Source organism: Condylostylus longicornis, unplaced genomic scaffold (genome assembly GCF_029603195.1).
Source record: "Condylostylus longicornis isolate FDR11 unplaced genomic scaffold, ASM2960319v2 ptg000135l, whole genome shotgun sequence".
Lineage (NCBI taxonomy): Eukaryota > Metazoa > Arthropoda > Insecta > Diptera > Dolichopodidae > Condylostylus > Condylostylus longicornis.
In genome coordinates, this window is record NW_026578103.1 from 12,235,757 (window position 1) to 12,256,833 (window position 21,077).

At 24.5% G+C, this 21,077-nt stretch overlaps 3 protein-coding genes across 3 annotated transcripts; 1 reads left to right on the forward strand and 2 right to left on the reverse strand.

The window, feature by feature from the left end:
• Positions 1 to 5,887: 5,887 nt before the first annotated feature.
• Positions 5,888 to 15,024, reverse strand: LOC129615180 (endochitinase-like). Its single transcript, XM_055530279.1, has 4 exons — positions 14,993 to 15,024; positions 7,256 to 7,446; positions 6,772 to 6,869; positions 5,888 to 6,700 (listed from the first exon to the last, which is right to left on the reverse strand). Exons 1-4 carry the CDS (start codon positions 15,022 to 15,024, stop codon positions 5,888 to 5,890), a joined length of 1,134 nt encoding a protein of 377 aa, XP_055386254.1.
• A 438-nt stretch (positions 15,025 to 15,462) lies between these two features.
• Positions 15,463 to 18,520, forward strand: LOC129615312 (uncharacterized). Its single transcript, XM_055530452.1, has 6 exons — positions 15,463 to 15,589; positions 15,663 to 16,099; positions 16,161 to 16,606; positions 16,699 to 16,861; positions 16,922 to 17,260; positions 17,316 to 18,520. The coding sequence occupies exons 2-6, from the start codon at positions 15,967 to 15,969 to the stop codon at positions 17,834 to 17,836; spliced, it is 1,602 nt and encodes a 533-aa protein (XP_055386427.1). The 5' UTR covers positions 15,463 to 15,589; positions 15,663 to 15,966; the 3' UTR covers positions 17,837 to 18,520.
• A 694-nt stretch (positions 18,521 to 19,214) lies between these two features.
• LOC129615317 (phospholipase A1-like) lies at positions 19,215 to 20,649 on the reverse strand. The gene is made up of 3 exons (XM_055530457.1): positions 20,517 to 20,649; positions 20,160 to 20,448; positions 19,215 to 20,085 (listed from the first exon to the last, which is right to left on the reverse strand). The coding sequence occupies exons 1-3, from the start codon at positions 20,560 to 20,562 to the stop codon at positions 19,362 to 19,364; spliced, it is 1,059 nt and encodes a 352-aa protein (XP_055386432.1). The 5' UTR covers positions 20,563 to 20,649; the 3' UTR covers positions 19,215 to 19,361.
• Positions 20,650 to 21,077: the final 428 nt, after the last annotated feature.

Sequence of the window (21,077 nt, forward strand, 5' to 3'; positions counted from 1 at the left end):
GAAAAATTTGTTAAAAAAATTCTAAAATATTTGTAAAACACTATACTGATTGTAAAAACCAAATTTTTGCAACAAAAATTTAAGAAATGAAAAAAAAAAAACCAAAAGATTTTTTCCAAAATAATAACGTACCTTAATACTCCTTTACCTTTTTTTAATAACCCTTACCACATTAATATACCAGCATTGCTTTACAGAATATTAAAATTCGTAAAGGTAAAAATAAAAAAAAAATAAATAATTAAATTACAAACAGCCTTTAAAACTAAATTACAATATTATATACGACTAATATAAAATAAAATGAAAAATTTATGATTTCAACCCAAAATTACGATTATTACACCTGATACTTTTTCAGTGTATACTCATACATACTCATTCATATACATATACCGCGTAAATTAAACCCATAATGACAACAATATAATATATAGAGACCGCATTACTGCCATTTAACAAAATTTTAAATTTCTCTAAATTCATTGAATTAAAACTGTTAAAGAGAAATATGAATCAAAAACAAAAAAATTAATTTTTAAAAGAAAATGAGAAAAAAAAAATTCATATTGTGTGAGTGTGTGTGTATTTTAATTCTCTAAATTTTCGCCAATTTCACTTTATTCAAAAAATAAAAGCATGCGAGATGAACATGTCCCCGTTATTATTTTTTTTTCTTTTTATTTACACCCAATTTTCATTATGTTTCATACCTTTTACCTGTGCCAGTTTAAATAAAATGCGTTCAGGTGCAAAAATTGTTCACAAAATTTATTATAAATGAAAGACGGCATGGCACACACGAGAAGTAAAAAATTTCAATTTTTTTTCCTAATTTCATGTTTATTTTTTTCTATATATGTATGTATTATGTGTGTTTTTTGGTTTCCTTTCATTGTTATTCTTTTAATATTTATTTTTTTTTTAAATTGAAAAGCAGAAAAATAAACACACACACACAATCAATAATAAAATATATTATACACATCAATATAAATTAAGTTTATATTATTCTAAAAGTTTAACAATATTATTTTTAAATTAGGCATGAACAAAAGTATAGGTTGAACAAAGATTTATGGTGCTTAAAATGTTCTAATGAATCTGTGAGAATAGTTAAAAATCAGTGATATAGTAAAAATTATTGTTGTTATAGAAAAAGAGAATGATTATAACAAAAAGATGTTCGATCATCGGTTCATCACATCTTAATAAATTCGAAGGATATATAGAAACTCCTGTTCTACAACAATATTTGAGCGATTTGTTTCACTTTAAAAGAGGCCGTAAAGAGGATTTATAATATAATATTCTGTGAAAATTCAAGACACCTACATATTATATACAGGACTTGACTAAACGAACACTGTTATAAACAGGGGCTATGTAAACATTTAAAATAACAAAATATTTAGCAGATTTATAGCAAATATTAATAAAGCTTAGTACACGAGTATTCTTCAAAAGAAATAATTATTTTCGTATCACGCTAATCATTATGTACTCAATGGTTTCTTATATAATAAATGGAAAAACAAAATCATGTGTTACACGTCACAGGCAAACGTAAAATATACAACAAGGAAAATATTCAAACAAAATTAAGCAAAAATATTATATAAAAATAAGTGAAAATAAATTAACAAAATGTGAAAAACTTTTCGTCTTTTGCCACTTAATAATAATAAAAACATTTTCTGAACTGAAATAAAGTATTTGGATTCGATAATTTCAGGTTGAATTATTCGGTTTCCCTTCTAATATCTTTTATAGTATTCACATTTCAAATTATTAAAAGGATGGTGTTAAAGCAATATTTGGTTGCATTCTAATTAGAGTTGAATACTTTGGTTTGCGGAAGAACTTACTTACTTTTTTAAATAAAAGTAATTTACAACTACGAGACGACGAGCAACGATGATTTTACCGTCCTATATTTAATCTGTAATTGACTTTAAAAAATTTATTAATTTCCTAATATTGACTATTAAATAGAATAAAAAATTTTCATCATTTTAGAATGCTTAAAGCTAAAATTGTAGGAAAAACATTCTTTTGTCCGATTAAAAAATATTATGTCAGAAAGTGTAAATCAATTTTATTAAACCAATACCTTTGTGCTAAAATCCACAAAAATTATTGCTATTAGATCAAATTAATAACTTTTTATCATTTTCATTCTGAATTTTCTAAAAAAAAAAATATTGTTGAAAATTACACAATATAAAATTTTAAAGAAAATTTTTGTAGAAAATAAAATCAATTTAATAGCCAAAGTATAATAAAAAGGAAATTGTTTGTTCTTAACTTTTAATTTTTCCTGCTTTTTTCTTTTCTTTTCTATATAAGATTTATTGTGCAATTATAGTCATTTATTTTCTTTATGATAAAAAATCCTAGGAATTAGGATGAGAAAATTTAACATTTTTTTAAAACTATATTAAAGAGTTTAAATTTTAGTGATCAACTTAATTTGAAAATTATTAGTAATCAAAATGATACTGCAAATGTAGGTTATGATTTCGGAAACTTTGGTTTTTAAATTTAAAATTTTAAAAAAAATTAATTAATTTAAAAAATATATATATATAAAACTCGTTAAATAAAAAAAAATCATAACAGCTAAAAGAACAAAATTTTAACTAAAATGAGAAATTATTTATAAATTTATAAAAATTGCATATTTACAGGATCCTCATTTTTAAAAGATAAAGTGAAAATTTGCAATGATACATAAATTTTTTACGAATTAAACTTTTGGTATGAAAATATGTATGTGCAGTAATTCGTTGAAATTTTTCCAGGTAAAAAGTTGCAACTGTAAAACTTAAACTGTAAAAGTTAGTGGTATAATTTGTAAGATCTTAAAAAGACCTTCCTTCAAAGAAAAGGCGGAAATATTCATTCATATTCGGCGGTATTCGGTGAAAATATTTAAAATTTATGACTCAATTTATGTATAAGGTTTAAGGAAAATTTTTAAAATTTGCTTCATAAAAATTAATTTTTTATGTTTTTAGCGTTTTATTTGAAAGAAAAAGAGTTGCACATTTTATATAAAACCTCTTTTTGATTCGATAAATAATTAATTTCGAATAAATTAATTATTGACAAACATAATTGTTATATGGTCAAAACTTCTTTTAAGGTTGTCCGTTAACTTATAAACCATTGCTTAATTAGGCGGAAATATCACCAATAAAGTCACCAAGTAATATAAATTTAAAATATAACATTAATGGACCACCGAACGAAATTATTCTCACATTTTTACTAATTCCGCTTTAACAAAAATTTGCAAATCTTTTTTTCGAGCATCATTCTCTTCATGGTGAAAAAGTAAACTAATATGACTCAAGATGTTCTCGAAAACTGAAATGAATCAAACGCAAAATGTGGAAAATCAAATAAAAATTGAGCATCTTAAAAGAATAAGTTTTTCATTTTCTAAATAAAAAACAGAGAATTTTGTCATAATTTATCCTCAGACACTTTATTCAAAGGACTTACAAGTCAAAAATTTCAAAATATGTAAAAAATTTCATTTATAAGCGATCAAAAACTTATTCGAAAATTTGATCAATAAGTTTTGAACCTTAACAAATTTTAAATTTTAACCTGCTTGCCTATTTTATTGACAAAAAGGTTCCAAAATATATCGATTTGCGAACAATATACAAATTTATTTGTTGTATATCACTTTAACTTATCTTCTATATGGTCTTTAGCTAGAAGGCAATTATCTTGTAATAAAATAAAAAGGACCATGTTTTAAATATTCTATACTACAATGCGCGATAATCAATTTATAATTTTATTTTTGTAAATATTTATGAAACAAATTTTGTATTTTACCAAGAAAAAGAATAATTTTTTGCTTAAAGTTTTGAGTGTTGCAACGCGATTAAAATATTTTGAGAATGTTGTACACTTTTCAACCAAAAAAAAAAATACCGTTCATTAAATATCGTTCCAATTTTATCAAATGACAAGTTTTTATTTTTTATTTTCTTTTACAAAATGTCCAGCAACAATTTTTATTATATACATAACGCACTTTGAGAATAATAACGCAACATCTCAAAATTGTTAATTTTTTAACTGGACATGTAGCTGAAAATGCAAAGTAATTCTTTATACTCGTATTTTGTTCCAAATCACGTAACGGTATACTAGAAATTACCGCTTCTTTTCAAAATTCTCTCATTTCAGTTTTTTGTATTTTTTTCGAAGTGTATTTTTTATTGAATTCATTATCGCCATATTTTGCAATATCATCCAAACTCCAAAAATATTTTAATTTGATACCGCGGCAACATTTTGAAATAGTACACGATTTTCTCAAATCAATTTCAGCAGCATTTCAACATACAATTCAAAATATTGCAGTCTTACATTTATTAAAAATAAAATATATCAACTTGTGTAAAACAAAATGTTTCGATTTTTAATTTCCCATATAAAAATAATGTTACTTTGAACTCAATTTACACGAAAGAATAAATTTTGAGATGTTGCGGTATTATTCTAAAGGATACTAAGAAAAAATGTTATAAAATAATAAAAAAAAATAATAATAAATAAAAGTATAAAATATATTATTATCGCCCATATGGTATTATCCCCTAAAAGCAAAAAAAAAGTATGTTATGGTATCCAGGTCTTACAACTCCTTACCATATAAATTTCAATATATTTTTCGAAATAATAAAATATTGGAAAATTTTTAAAGGAATCAGAATCCTTTTATTACCAGCATATTATATGTATGTTTTATTGTTATACATATGTTTGTGTATATTCTCTTTAATATTATTAGAAAACGTTCATTTTACTTAAAATTTTATTTTCAATCGCATACACACAATACGATTATGTAGTACGATTTATATCTATCAAAATATATTGGTGGTTCATAGTAAATTTATATACGATGAAATGCGATTATTTTAAGTTCAAATGACTTTGCAAAAAAATTGTATATATAGTTTAATATTGTATAACTATTATTCATATACATACAGTTGTGTATATATGTATTCGAAATGTCGATAAATTAATAAACTAATATTTAATTTTTATAGCAATGTACAAACAAACTTTTGAGTAAAATCCTTTACTTTTCACTTTAAATAAACAAAAATTGGTAAATAAATACTTAAAAAGTAAATAGCTACATTAATGGTGAAAATTTATTGAAAAGCAAATATTTTACAAGAAAAATTAATCAACTATATTGCAAAAATTTTAACTCAAAAAATTTGATAATTAGCCATAATATAAGAATTAATTACGCAATTCTATACAGAAAAAAATTTAAATTGGAATCTCCAAAAATAATTAAAGATTGAATAAGTTCCGATCATACCAATAATTTGTACCGAAGCACATTTATTATAGAAAAGAAATCGACCCCTTTTGTGTTTCTATATGGAACTTCAAATGATTTTACATTTTGCCTGCACAATAACTAGTCAGAAAATGTCATTTTCAAGATTTTGTAATTCTATAGAATTAAACAAATTGAAAGAAACAAAGCTTCGGGTAAATATTATACCCTAATGATAAGGATTCCTTCCTAAAGCTCATTTAAAAAATTTTATTATAAATCATGAAATAAGTGTTTTAGAAATTTCATGAGATGCATTCAGAAGGCTTGGGGACAAAGTAAAAATAATAAGCACACTTTTTTTCTCAATTTTGTCAAAAATCTCCGAAAATGTGAGCAATACTAAACTTAATTTGAGTTGAAAATCTGATACCAATCAGAAAAAATTTAATTATAATAATTTTAATGTAGATCTCATTAAAACATAATTAAATCAAATACTCAATACCAAGAATTATAAAAACCTTTATTTTCATATCTGTTTACAATAAAAATTATTTAATTTTTAAAAACTTTATTTGCAGCCACTAACAATGGATATTTAGCTTTATGACATTCTGGATAAAAATCATCTGTATCAATACTCCAAAACATTAAACCAGCAAGTTTATTATCTAAAACATATTGCCCTCTTTGTTCAACAGTTGTTTCATCATCATAAACAGCCCAAAAATGATCTTTATATGAAATTTTAACAGCATTATTTTTCATATGTTTATGGGTCCAACCATCATCATCTTCAAATTTTGTACACATTTCATTAAAACCCAAACTACCTTCTGCTTTTAAATAATTACTAGGTGTACCTAAAGCAGTTATTGGTGCACCAATATCATTAGAATTTGATTTTTTTAATGTAAAAGTTTTTGCAACACTTGTTATACCTAAAATAATTTTATTTGCTGGACATTTTTCTTTTATCATAAATTTTATAACATCATCAATAGTTTCTCTTTTCTTTTCATTTTTTTCTAATTTTAATGGTGCATGTACACTTGCTTCATTTGGTACATTCATATCATATGCCATAACTGATACAAAATCAACATTTTTACACATGTTTTCTATATCATAGCCTTGTTTTAATGAATATGTACTTGATGGTATTGCAATTGTTAAAATTTTTTTTCTTGATGCAAATTTATTTTTTAATAGTTTTAAAAGTTCATTTAAATTTTTTTTATCTTCATTAATACCGCCACGTTGCGCTGGATATTCCCAATCCAAATCTAAACCATCAAAATCATAATGAATTAAAAATCTCATAACACTATCAACAAAAATTTCACGACGTTCTGGTGTTTCAGACATCTATCAGAGTAGAAATAGGGTTAAATAAAATTTTTTATATTATGTACGAAAAAAAAAATTTAATAACTTACATAGGAAAATTTTGCGGAACCTTGATTCCATCCTCCAATTGCTATTAAAAATTTGGCACAAGGATTTTTCTCTCTTAATGTTATGAAATTTTTGAAAGCTAAAAAAAATGTTTGAAACTCTCAATTTTGTTACATTCTGTTCCCTAAAACTTTAGTAATGGTTTTTGGTAAGAATCCGCTATAACTAGAATGACCTATTTTATTTTAACTTAATCTGCGACAGGGGAGCTTTCATCGCGTTTGAAGGACATACGAAAAGAGACTAAATGTTTGGATTGTTTTTTCAAATGAGCTAGAATTTCTTCGTTTTCTAATAATATGAAAGAACATTCTCAATATTTAATTTTCACAAATGATTAACAACAAATGTGATTTTTCACAAAGCATCGCATTTAATTCGGAATTTTTATTCAAACCGCACGAAACTTTGACTCGAAATTGTTACGGAATATTTGAAATGAAAAAATCTTTATTATAATTTTACCTTTTACATCATAATCTGGATCCAAAGTTTCAATTTTTCCATCATAACTTAAACCAGTAAATGAATAAATAAAGTGGGTGCATAATTTTGGTTTTATATTGGATATTTTATGTTTTCCTTTATCTGTTCTATAAACTGCCCAACTAGCCAAATAACAAACAACATGTTTCTTCGCTGAAATTATATGTAAACTTACATATTAAATTTAAAATTGTAAAAATAAAATTATTTTTTTTTTTATAAATTACTTGAACAATCATTGTCCTCAGCTCGAATTGCTGAGAAGCATAAGAAAACTACTAAGAAAAAACTAATTTTCAAAATGGTACTGTGCGATTTGAAGGCCATTGTTAGAATCAAACTTTTTCTTTATTATTTTTGACAAAATTAGAGAAAATATCAATTTTGTTATTGAAAATTTTATCTTATAACAAAATTGATAAACTATAAAATAGAAGATAAGGGTGATTTTTTTCCCAACTTTAAGATAACAAAAAACTTAAAATATTTTTAATATTGTGTATCAATATTTTTTAACATATGCATATAGAGGAGTTCACATGTTGGCATATCTTAGTTAGATCAGAAAATGTAGTGTGTTTTTGTGACAACACTGCAAAAAGCAGATCGTTTACCAGCATGAAAATTAATGCTGTCAATAATCAGAAACTAACATAAAAATACAATTGAAAAGCTATAATTATAAAGTGAAAATGGAGGAAGAAATGTTGTTGTGTCTAAAAGTATAGTTGATTCCTTCAATTTTTTAATTTTCTGCTTTAGCATAACACTGACAGAGTAAGAATAAAGTATTAAGATCTGCCAACATGAATTTAACCTATTTCTAAAAAATCTTGAAAAAAAGTGTCTATTAGTTTTTCTGAGTATGCTTGTCTCACTATCTAATATACTCTTCTATCCGTCCGTTTACAAAGCTTCTACAATATTCAAAATGTAAAGTTAAAATTTTGTGCAGATACGCGTTGTATTAAACAAATTAATCCTGTAGAACAAAATTTTTATGTATTCCGTTCTCTTCACGTTATAAATTTTTACACTTAAATTCGGAAATTGGCAATCTTTCAACATTTTAGGACTCAATCAGATATGTAATATTCAATTTCGAAACTGTTCTATTGCTAATTTGTTTTCCATAAGTTTATATTCATTATATAAGTTTATATTCAGAACGCAAACATGCAACTGAAATATCACATGAAAGTATTCAAGTAAACAGTTTATAATCTTTTAAAAACTGATTACAATTAACGGATTAATGCAATTGATTTGCATTGATGCAATTATTTAGTTACTTGGCTATTTTACAATCAAGCTGTAAAACTAAAAATTGCACGTATTTTTAAGATTGCAGATTAAGGATGAACAATTTATGCAGTTTTTAATATAAAACAAAGATAAATTTGAAGGTGTTAACATAATGTTCGATTTTAAGGTTTAGTTGTGTGAGCTAAGAAAAATAATTATATTTTGTAATGGTATAGAATTTACCTTGAAAAGCTTATGCAGTTTCGGAAATATACGGTGCCAAGAATTCGAATTTTACGTATTCCGAGCGGTGATAACTTAAGAGGGGGTGGAGGCGGGGGTGGAAGGAATGAATTTAATAAGCACTTTTTTTCAAAAATTTTTAGAAAAATGTTAAAAAGAATATATTATTTTTCACCATACAACATGCTAACTACCATCTTTGATGATATAGAAACATGCATTAACAACACTATCTATTTCATCTGTAGGATTATGTTCAATAACATTTTAATTTGTTTCTGATTAAAAAAATTTATATCGCCTAAAAATATGTGATCTAACATCAAAAAGAAAAATTAATACAGTTACTATAAATTTTATTTAATACTTGTGCCGAAATTTTTTTGATCACTTAAGTAAAATAAATTCTACCTTTGATTTTATTTTAATGCGATATATGTATACGAATCATATAAAAAATTTAACAATAAATTATTGATTAAATGTGCTTTACCAAAAATTTCAACCTTGAATCCAAGTAGTTAATTTTTAACAAACTGAAGCTGAAAAATATATTTTGTATACTTGCTTGGTAAATTGGTAATATGTATGTAGACTCTATTCCAATATCCTTACCAATTACAAAGAGTTTTTATTTATTCATGTGAATGTCAGTGTACAATTGTTTCTTAAGACAACTGCGCTTGGAAACAACCAGATAAAATAACGAAGTGTTTAATAAATTCATATACAGTTTCTATTATCTTAAAATATTTTATAATTTTTCTTAAACTTGTGGAATTTGTACAGCAAACAATGTAGGTTCATAAAAGTATCACTTCTTTCTTTTTTTTCGCCATTACATCATCTATAATCTCATTAATTATTATGAAAGCAACTATGATGTTTACTATTTGTATTTTTTAATCTTATTAATTTTCAAGTCTTTGTGGTATCGGTTATTTTTATGAAAATATTGGCTGAATTTTTCTAATTTCAAAGATATACTTCAATATTTTCTGATAAATATTTAAGATCTTTTTATTCCTTTAGTTTATTTTTGCATACATAAGAATGAAAGCTTGTACAGGTACAGTGGTCTTTTTAAATAGCTATAAGAGTTATTGTATATAGAGCCTTAATATTTTATTAAGAATTAAAACTATAACAAATTTTTCTACTTCTCGTATTATACAGTCTATATCTATAGCTGTTCTATATATAGTTCACATGAATGATCATCTACTTTATTATAGAAAGGAAAAGTTTCATATTTCGCAAATTTAAAAACTTTAGTGTTTACTTCTTTATATACCATCATATTGATCAAATATCATCATTAAAATGGAAAACTGAAATCAAAGTTAAAGTCAAATTAAAAATATTCAAAATTGGTTTTGTCTTTTACCTAAATAAATTTATAGCTAGTGTACATACATATGAACGAAACAAAATCTTTCTATACCTTTTACTTATAAGTACATACTAACAACCACACATACAAATATATTTATGTTATAAAGCCTTAATATAAATAAAATTGATTTCAAATAAAATATCTTTTTTTTTTTTGGGTAACTTATAATATGCACATTATGTGTATATGTATGTGTATATATGAAATTAGATATTCGGATATTATGAAAATAAAAGAAACCCTTGTAAAAATAAAATAAAAAAAACTAAAATTTGACATATTCAACTCCTCCTATTTTACGTTGAGATTTTTACTCTCAAATTTTATCTATCTTTATTTTTTTTTTATTTTTTACTATTTTTTTTATCTTTTTCTTCTTTTACGTTTTTCCTGTTTAGATATGTTATTAAAATCTGATAACTTTTTGGATTTTCTTCAATTTAATACCACCTTTATAATATCCTTTCTAAATGGTGTTTTTTTTATTTTGAAAATTGAAAAATAAAATTTAAAAAAATTGAACGATATTAATAAGAAATTAATAATAATTCCAATCAACTTTAGGATACTATCAAAAGTAAGCAAAAAAAATTTTATTGATTATTGGGGAGAAGGGTTTTGTCCCTTAATACAAACAACTTGATATAAACTGTGTTAGGAAATTTGGTCTTGGTTGGGAAATTGTGATAAATTAAGCCAAAAAACAAAGCCATTTTATGTCAAATTTCAAAAACTTGATAGTTTGGAGGAATTTAATTAAAAAAACAAGTAATTTCTATTTTATTTAATTTATAATCTTTGTGTTATTCAAAAAAATGAAACCATCTTCTTAATATTCAAAATAAGAAATGAAAATTTTTAAAAAATTCGAATCATTGTGAATTTGAGTTGAATAAAGTAAATGTGAATATCAAATAATGAAAGTTGTCTATGAAAATCAAACCTTTAGAACCTTTTCTTTTAAAGATTTTTCAATGCTTTTTTTAAACGCTATTATGTCAAGAATTCACTTGTCAAGAATCTTTTAAAATTCCAATGCAAAACTGAAATTCATTATGCTAAATTTGGTATTAAAAATGCTTATATCCTAGCACTGGACATAAATAGCATACTCAAATTAGAAAATTAGAGTTTAAGAATAAATAGATAAAAAGAGAAACAAAATTTAGATGAGATTCTTATAATTCATTCTTAACTGTTATCAAAATAACTCTCTTCATCTAAATTTTATTTATTTTTTAAATTTATTTTTTAAACAACTAAATTCGGTTATACAAGTTTGCAACAGAATATCGCTGTATCTTCGCATATTTTATGTTTTACTTAAATATTGTTTAATCATACTCGTACATCATAGGGGCCTATGTAATAATATTAATTTAACAAAAATGCTCCCGAACCAACAAGAAGGCTGATAATTAAAAAGTGAAGTCCATATATACTCAAAATAAATATGAATCTGCAAATAAAAGTAATTTAAAGAAATTTCAAAAATCAAACCAAAAATAAAAATAATTATACCTTTTCCTGCTTTAAGTCTAAAATTATAATTTAAATTAAAAATTATGAGATCAATACAATTTTTTGGCTTTTTATACGCAAAATATCCTTATATGTCATTTTCTAATAAAATTCTATATTAAAACTAATTCCTTATTTTCAGTTTACAATATAGGTATTAGAAAAACCCTACTCATATTATTACATAACCTATATTGCACCATACATTCACAAATACAAGTATGTATAAACAAAACCATTATTTATAAAATATATTGGTGAAGGAAAAACGAATATATTAATTTTTATTTAAATCCGAGTTTGTTTTTGTTTTCTAAATCCCAGGAGCTTTCAAAATAAGAAAAAAAGATAAAAAAAAATCTACTAATTGATTAAAAAATTATTTTCATTTTATCGAAATAATTAGAAAGAGTCTAAATATACGTATTCACATAAAGCATAATAATAACGGTACACTATAATAAATTCGTGTCAAACAAATGGTTTCCAAAGTAGCACATTTTCCTTTAACAAATGAAAACCATTTGTTAACATATTATGTTTGACGCTTTTAAGATGAGAGAAAAAATGAAAAAAGAAATCAATATATTTGGAAAAGCATAAATTGGTTTCGACGGCCATTTTGTTTAATTTAGTTCTTTACTTTCAAAAAGCTAGTAATTTTCAAAAAAATTTTGTTCACACAAAATACACTATTATTAATTTCTACTGACTCTCAAAATGTGAGGGCACAACAACTTATCGTCTCAAAGAAAAATTATGATAAATATTTTACGATAAGAAATGATATAAAATGTATTTAATTAATACAACAATAGGAGAAGCCAATTCCTTTCCTTTTGCGATATTTAAAAAATACTTGTGGTTTGGATAAAATCAGTTGTCAAGAGAGGAGATTTTTCGTACATTGAGAAGATATATGGAGGGGTGGTGGCAGAAGAAAAAGTTCCTCAAGAGAAATTAGTATGTTACAAAGATCCATCTTAAATTTCTATAATTAAGTATGTAGAAGATTTTATAAAGGAGTAAGCATGAGGCAAAGGATGAATGAGCAATATAATAAAATTTATAAGCACTATTTTTCCCAATTTCTTTTTTTTTTTAAATGCGCTAAAAATTAGAAAGAAATTCAATTTTTATTTACGATACACATACATATGTATAAAAAAAATTTAAAATTATAATTTTGTTTAAAACATAATTGAAGCAAAACATAAAAAGGATTTAAATCGCATTCTATATTTGAGGCGATAACGATATTTTTAATCTTAAAAAAATTCATGGGAGTATTCAATAAAAAAAAAATTAATATATATATATATATATCATTGGAATTTAAATCTCAGTTCAATAATACAAAATACCTGATACAATAGAAAGATGGTTGTCCATTAAAAGGGTAACACAAGTAAATATATTAGGCATTTATATATATAATTGCAATACATTCTCATAATTTATATGCGGGTTAATATCACTTAATATCGTTTATAACATGAAAAAGGTTTGTACATTTGATATTTCTCTAACACGTAAAAGTTTATGCTTAATTAAACATATTGTTGACGAAAGGTAAATTTGCGCGAATATTGGATATTTTAATAGATATTTTTAGAATAATTTAATTCAACATATTAAAAAGGTAATAAAAAAAATAACAAAACAAAATAGAAGGATCTAATTAAATATTTTCTTTAATGTTATCGAATTAAAACTGAAATTGAAACAGTTTGTAATTGACATTTCAAATTAGAAAAAAATTACCAAATGAATTTTAAGATATATGAGTTAAACAAGTTGTAACAGAATTTCTTAAATCTTTTCCACTAAAATGCATTTCAATAACATAGTGAGTTTATTATAATACATAATTATTAACCCTCTATGAATGTTAGCGATACAACTAAATGAGTTTTCAGTACCATAAAATTATTTACGAGTTTTTGGAAAAATTACTTAAATTATGGTAAATTAATTATTTAATTATTTAAAGTCAATTTTAATTTTCAATTTTCACATAAAATAATATTTTTCCTAACTGGTAGCACGTTCTCGTTTACATAAAAAGAAAATTCTGTATTAGTTAACCTACATATCGAGAGATGTCGCGATGTCGAGAAATTAAAAAATTCATTCTCATCTTGTTTCATTTCCTTGTTTCGTTTTCAAAATAAACATAGAGAGAATAACTTTCAAAAATTGTAAAATACAATTTTTAATATTGACGGCGAGATGGCGCCTCGTTTAATCTTATTCATAAACACATTTCTCACCTTTGTTGGCCTTTGCATTTGACCTGTATTTCAAAATTTGACCGCAAGAGTTAGTTAATTAGTGTTTGTAACGTGTGTGGTAAATTTTTCACACCGTGTGGTGAAATACCACAAAAAATTTTTTTTTCACCATTTCCATTTAAATTTTTTTTTTCAAAATTTTGAGGTGAATTCAAAAAATATTTTTTTTTAAAACCGCGTGCATTCCGGGAGTTCACAATTTTATTACGGGAATCAAAAAAAATTATTCAAAAGCCTTTGAATAATAGAAATAATTATTCAGATTATATTTTAATATATAATATTTTCTCCATTGACTTTTTCACTTAAAAAAATAGATGACTCCGGATTAACCAAACCAAATATTAGTTTTTATATTATTAATAATTGCTCTTAAGGTGCCATATCAGAATAAATCTATTAACATAATCTAAAACGAAGCCTAGTGACACATCACATTCCTAAGTTTATTCATTACTTTTGACAGCAATGTTTTAAAAAATTCATAAACATTCAAAATCTTCTGTCCACTGTAAGTTTTTAAAAGTTTAGTTTACGCCATATTGTGTTTGGGAAGCTAAAATTATGCATGCAGTGTAAACTTCAATTTAATATTTTACATGTTACGATAAAATATAAGTTAACAAGAATGAGGACTCCGGATATAACTTGGAAGTCAATAAATAGTCAACCAATAAACATAAATGTAAGAAATTTTCGTTAATAATTTGAACACAAGGTTTATTCAATAGGCATAGTACAATCTGAATCTGCTGGCTGTCAAAATTTTTACAATATTTTAAGCTCTTGTTTTATTACAGAAAATAGGAAAGCGTGCAATTTTAAAGTGCTGCTTTGCATCTTCATAATTTTTCACTCGGCATAATTGTCAGAATATAACACCTTGTGTTTATGTAAAAGTAAATCAAAAGTATTAAAATAAAAATTGATCAAAACCGATATGTCATTTTTGACATTACAATTTCAAATTGATCATTTTACTTTTTAATTTTTGATTAATTCAAGAGGAAATCATACTTTTTGTCGTAAGCGATAAGATTTTTTGACATTGTTATTTGAAATCAATCTACAATGATATTATTATAATATTTATTCATTGTAGATATATACAATATACAATAACAATTTAATGTCAAAATATTGTTATTGAAACCACTTCGAAAAATTTTGTTTATATTTTCTTTCAATTTTACAAAAAAAATATTACTCGTATTCTGTAATAATAAAACACTATGAGATTTTGCATTAATATACATATTTCATTATATTATTCTTTGTTTTAATTAATAAACCTGACAAAGAAACTGGAACTGTTGGAGTAGTTTACATTTAACAGATAAACTAGCACTATATTGTTGTTTTGAGGTGATTATTTTGTAGTAGTTGAAATAGTCACCTGGCATCCTTGATAAGGATATGTCTACGATGCCGATAGGTCAAAAAAGCAGCTGCAATCTTTGTGTTTGTGTAGATCTACTTTACAGTTGCAGGATTGTTGTTTAAAGTTTTAATGTCGTTTGATTCATTATGTGTTATTAAAATATAAATTTACTCTATGTTTGTAATTTGCATGTTTAATAGTGAAAATAAAAAAAGAAAGCTAGACTTTTAATTGTAAGTGAAATTTTTGTGCCGAATTTGAATGAAACACACTAAATTCAAAATAAATACTTTTCCGCCAAAAAAGGCATCAAAATAAAGTTTGGAAAGCAAAAGTCACACAGTGTGTTACATCGTCACTTTATGTTTAATATACCTTTTATGCGATTTGGATAATTGCAACAAATTTAATAAAATTTGTTAAACAATACTAAAACGATTACTGGGACCACAACATTTGCAAAAAATAAGTTAAAAGGTTGAAGCAAATCGCGTGCATTATAATGTCAAAAAGACCGACATTAGTTTGAGCAATATTTTAGAGTTAATTTTCGCAATTACTTTCGCAACTTGTACTTCTTGACAAATTTTAGATTCAAATTGCTTTAAAAATGGATTTAGATGTTAGTCCTACATCAGTGACTCCAAAGAAACGAAGAAAAATTTCGTTGGATAATAAAATGGAGGTTGTTTCTTCCTTACTAAACCAATGGGGATTTCCAGAATTAATTCAGCTATTCAAAGGTAGAACAATTATATATGTATGTACAACTTTATTTTAAACTAGTAATTTTTTAAATTTTAGATGAGGAAATAGATATAGATGCTTTACTTATAATGCAACCTGAATTTAGAAAGCTTGTGACTACTAAATTGTCAATTGGTCGACAAATTAAATTTACAAAATTTTTAGAAGATTGGCAATTTGAACAAGCTAATAAAACATTAAACATAAACTCTGAAGGAGATATTCAAGCTCATGTAGATAACTCTATTGAATGTAAATCAGAAACATCGCGTAGGAACAGCTTTTCAAAATCAAATTGCACAGAACTACTAAAAATATTAAACAGTTGTTATGATGGTAAAACTATATTAAAGTTACATAGTAAAAGTAAGGATTTAAATGAAAGCGCTAGGAATACTTTATTAAATTTAATTTCAACATATTATAATAGTAAAAATGGAAATGGAAAGTTGTCGGAGTTATTAGCGGATCAAGTAAAAACTTTGTTTCCTGGTGAAAATAGGGTAATATATGAATTACTAACAAAAAAATTATTTTATTATAAATAGATATGCTATATTTAACATTTATATTAAATATATGAATGCTTTTTTAGGATATGTATCTTCTAAAGAAGAAAAATCGATCAAAACCTATAATAAAAATTTATAATAAATTTGCTAACGGAAAAGGAAAATTAACAAAAGCGGATATTTTACAAAAAATCCACAAGAAACGTTCTCCTAGAAAATCCAAATCCCCATCGAAATTGCCTTATGGTAAAAAAAAATTATAACAATAATTTTAGTTTTAAGTTTAATAATGATTTGTATTATTAGGGATCGAAGAGGGTGCAAAACAACATAATTTGTATTTGTTGTCAAATACATGCCCTTGGGCCGACGTTGAAGAACGATGGGTAAGATGTCAAAAATTCAGAGCAAATTTTCTTAATGAGCACTCAACAGAACAAATTCTAAAAATATGGCCATCTTATACTCAGCCATTGGGATACCGTTTAATTGATAAAGATTATGAGTTTAAATATCCGCATTCAGAAAGCTTAATTGAAAAGTGGCCAAATTTTGAGATAGCTATTTTACCCATTTTAAAAAATCAGCTTAAAAAACCGAATTTGGTAACTCAAATTGAAGAACTTGATAAATTAACTAATAAAGGTATGTATATAAAACTAACTTTGATATTCAATATTCACCTTCTTTTCTTTTTAAGATGGTAAGGTTGCTTCGATATTTTTGCTTCTCCACCATATTTTAGTTCCAACGAGTAAATATATGGCTAAAGATAGTTCTGGGAAAAAAATTTCAAAGAAGTATACAATTGAAGATTCTCAGGAATCATTTATAAAAATTGCCTCAAATAATACTAAAGTTCAAGAAAAATTAAATGAATTGCGTGAGCAAGCATCTCCTATTCAACCTTTTATATTTTTTGTAGGTGAAAGCATATACGATCCTACTGAAATAATGGTTTATTTCGATGACATAAAATATAAATGTTCTTCAACATTAAAAGCAGTTGATATTTGTTTCAAAATATTTCATGTTTTTAATTTAGAATATCCACCAGCTGCTTTCACATTTTGGACATTTGTTCAAACATATATTTATAATGTTTATACCGAATATGATGTTGATTGCATAAGTGCTACTAATCTAAAAGAAGAACTTGAAAAAGATGCTGAAACTAGCGTCAATTCTAAGGTTGAAGAAAAAGAAAAACAAAAAAATTAAACAATATGTGTAAGATTTTGTGATACATGGATGTTTCTCAAGCAAATCCTGTGGAAACCATCGAATTTCAATAAAACCACAACAAAATAAAATAAAGTCTAAATAAATTGAAAAAACTCTAAAATAAAGTTATAAAATATTATCCTTTAAAGATTAAGTTTAATATAGATTTCAATGAATACTCTAAATTAGAAACTTATGATTTTCATTCTTCAAACCTATTCAAATTTGATTTATTAAACTAAAAATTAATTTTTTTCAAAATACAGTACGTAAAGTTGAAGTTATTTATGAAATTTTATAAAATAAATGTTACAATATATTTTCATAAGGTACGAGTGTAAGTTAGTTTAAAGTAGACGTATTTTAAGAATTTTTTTTTGGTGTAGTAGCATTCATGCTATTAAGTCTTTAATGATGGATAAATTAATTTGAATTTCAAATTTAATTTTATCATGGCGGGTAAGAAATATAAATTTTTTAACTAAAAATTAACGTAAAATGCAGCAATATATAAAAAATAAACTTTGCGATATGTAAAGGTTTGAAAAACTAAAAAAACGAAACTTAAAAATATAAAACACTGAAAAATATAATTTAGGTTAATGTGAAGTTAAATTTAGATAGTGAAATCTTTTATTTTTGAGATATATATTTTATTATTTCTTTAAAATGGAATTCCAAATAAATATTTGTAAGTGTAGATTATTCTGCATCAAGAAACTTATAATTAATATTTTCATTATAATATGTGAATTTTTATTTACATTTTCGTAATATTTAATTTAATTTCTTATTTGTAAAATCTTAACAAAATGGAAAAGAGAAACTGTAAAGAAGTATATCAAAATTATTTAGATTTTTTGAAAAGTATTATTAATGTATAGTATAATATACTAAAATACATAATATAAATTATGTAGGTTTGAAATAAAATTAATGATTATTCTTTTTTTTAAATCATTTTGGAAATATGTATGTATGTATATTTTTTTTCTGTTTTTGAAAATTCAATATAAAAATTGTGTGTACTTCTAAGATCATTAAAGAAGTGTAATATTTTTATTGCTGGAACAAAAGTTTATAAAAAAGTTTTCTTAATAAAAAGAAGTGTGAGTATTATTAATTAATAAAACAGAAGTATTAGTCAGCCTTTTTTCTTTAACAGAATTCCGTTCGAAGATATAAGAATCTTACTATTTTGGAGATGGAAATTTGAAACGAAGGAATTTATTTTACAGAAATATCAAACAATATTTTGAATACAACATTACGGTATGTTTTTCTATTCATCAAATTAATAATTTTACATATTAATTCACCAAATAAACCAAATAAACATGTATTTGAAAAAAGATGCGACAGAGGCTAAAAAATTTGTGGATTCATTTTAGATTATTAGTTCCTTTATTATATTATATATTTATAATTTTTTTAAAAGACTACAATGCTTTATATTAAAGGCTAAATATGATTCAAACAATGATTATTTCCACATTAAATAATTAATAAAGCTTTGATATTATTAGCCAAGACCGAAAGGTTCTTCAGAATTCGTATCCAAGTAATATATTCCTTCTGTATTTACTTTATTGCTTTCAGAACCCATTTTAATATTTTTTGTTCGTACATTGCAATTTTCCGCTAATAAATTATCCACGGATTCACAACGTACATTTGATGTAAAATTATTACTTTTAATAAGTTCAGCAAAAAATTTATAAGATCGTCGGTGCGAACACATTCCATTCCAATCAAACGCACATCCTTTTTGCACCTTTCCCCAATTTGGGAAAAATGAAGTTTTACCAATTGGATATTTAAAACCTAATAAACCGGCATTTGTTTGAATTGTTTCTACATATTCGGCATCGTCATCTGATAACCTTTCATCGATTTGTTCATAATAAAATAATGGGTATGCTGGATCAAGTCCATAAATAATTGGAATTTTTCCAGTTTTAACTTCTTGGCCAGCAATCCCAGCAACATGAGCACCTAAACTATGTCCAATTACAATAAGATCTGAAAAATTCATTTTTCCTTCACGATGCAAGAAATCAATGAAGTCGGCGACTTGTAATGCAACAGAAGGTACACTATAACGTGCTTTTACATAATTTATTGTATTTGCAATTGTTCCCCAATCAACAATAATAACATTGTAACGCCCAACAGAAAGATAGGCATCACATATTAATTGATTTATTGGTGAGGTTAAACGACTTCTCCAACCATGTATTATGATTCTAAATTATGAAAATATTTATTTAATTTTTTATACTGAAAATTATTTGATAAGATAAAAAAAAGTTTTACGTACCTCGTAGGATATTTGGGATCGAATTTTGATTGTTCTAAAGAATATGTGTTATTTAATTGAATCATTTCTCCGAATTGCATATTCTTTTCTGTATACAAGAAGAAAAATATGTTTGGATTAACATGTTGAATTGTTGAAAAAGTGCTCATTGGTAAAATATATAAATTTGCTTTTATAGCTTCTTCTTCATTCATATATTTCATACTTCCATCCAATTGTGGTACAAACCACGTTTCAGTTTTAGTTTTAGATAATTTACCCATACATTCTTCAAATTTGCTACTTAGTACTAAAACGAAATTTAAGAACAATATTGTAATATATTATTTAACGTTCCATAAAATTTTAATTTCATACTTAAAATTGTAAAAACTGCAAAGTTTTTAATCCAAAATTCGTTCATTTTATATAGAATGAGTCGTTCGAAATGTATTCCTAAATTAATTTAATAATTATGAGAAATTTTTTTAAACTGCGATTGTTTATAAACCGTATTTATATGCCACGCTTTTTTTTGCAACGAAAAAAAAATATTTATATAAAAATACAAACAGGTGAAAATTGTAGAATTCTATCTTATCAACATTTAAGCGAATTTGATTGAAATGAGGAAATGTTATCATATTCTCTTATTTGAAAATCTTACAGTTAAACTTATGTATAACATTTTATTTTAATTTTTAGTTGATATTGTCATTTATTTTTAGTATAAGCTTTTGTAAAGTAGTTAGCAGATAACACAAACTATAAGGTAACAATTAAATACTTAATCCTACTTATATTCGAATCAGATTTTTACATACAGCGTAATAGTCATCAGTTAATTAATATAGGTAAAACTTCTCAACACAAGATAGTAATATAAATAAGGACTTTTCAAAAGTTCATCCAATGGGATTTTTGGGCTTCAAGTCATCT

Bases quoted from the DNA above. Each gene is read 5' to 3' on its own strand.
- LOC129615180 (XM_055530279.1), bottom strand. From the start codon at position 15,024: ATGTCAAAAAATCTTATCGCTTACGACAAAAA. The intron at 7,447-14,992 runs GTATGATTTCCT...TTAATATGTAAG, and splicing joins CTTATCGCTTACGACAAAAA to TTTACATATAATTTCAGCGA. The intron at 6,701-6,771 runs GTAAGTTATTAA...CTACTCTGATAG, and splicing joins GTTCCGCAAAATTTTCCTAT to ATGTCTGAAACACCAGAACG.
- LOC129615312 (XM_055530452.1), top strand. From the start codon at position 15,967: ATGGATTTAGATGTTAGTCCTACATCAGTGACTCCAAAGAAACGAAGA. The intron at 16,100-16,160 runs GTAGAACAATTA...TTTAAATTTTAG, and splicing joins ATTAATTCAGCTATTCAAAG to ATGAGGAAATAGATATAGAT. The intron at 17,261-17,315 runs GTATGTATATAA...TTTCTTTTTAAG, and splicing joins TGATAAATTAACTAATAAAG to ATGGTAAGGTTGCTTCGATA.
- LOC129615317 (XM_055530457.1), bottom strand. From the start codon at position 20,562: ATGAACGAATTTTGGATTAAAAACTTTGCAGTTTTTACAATTTTAA. The intron at 20,449-20,516 runs GTATGAAATTAA...ATTTCGTTTTAG, and splicing joins TGCAGTTTTTACAATTTTAA to TACTAAGTAGCAAATTTGAA. The intron at 20,086-20,159 runs GTACGTAAAACT...TTCATAATTTAG, and splicing joins GATCCCAAATATCCTACGAG to AATCATAATACATGGTTGGA.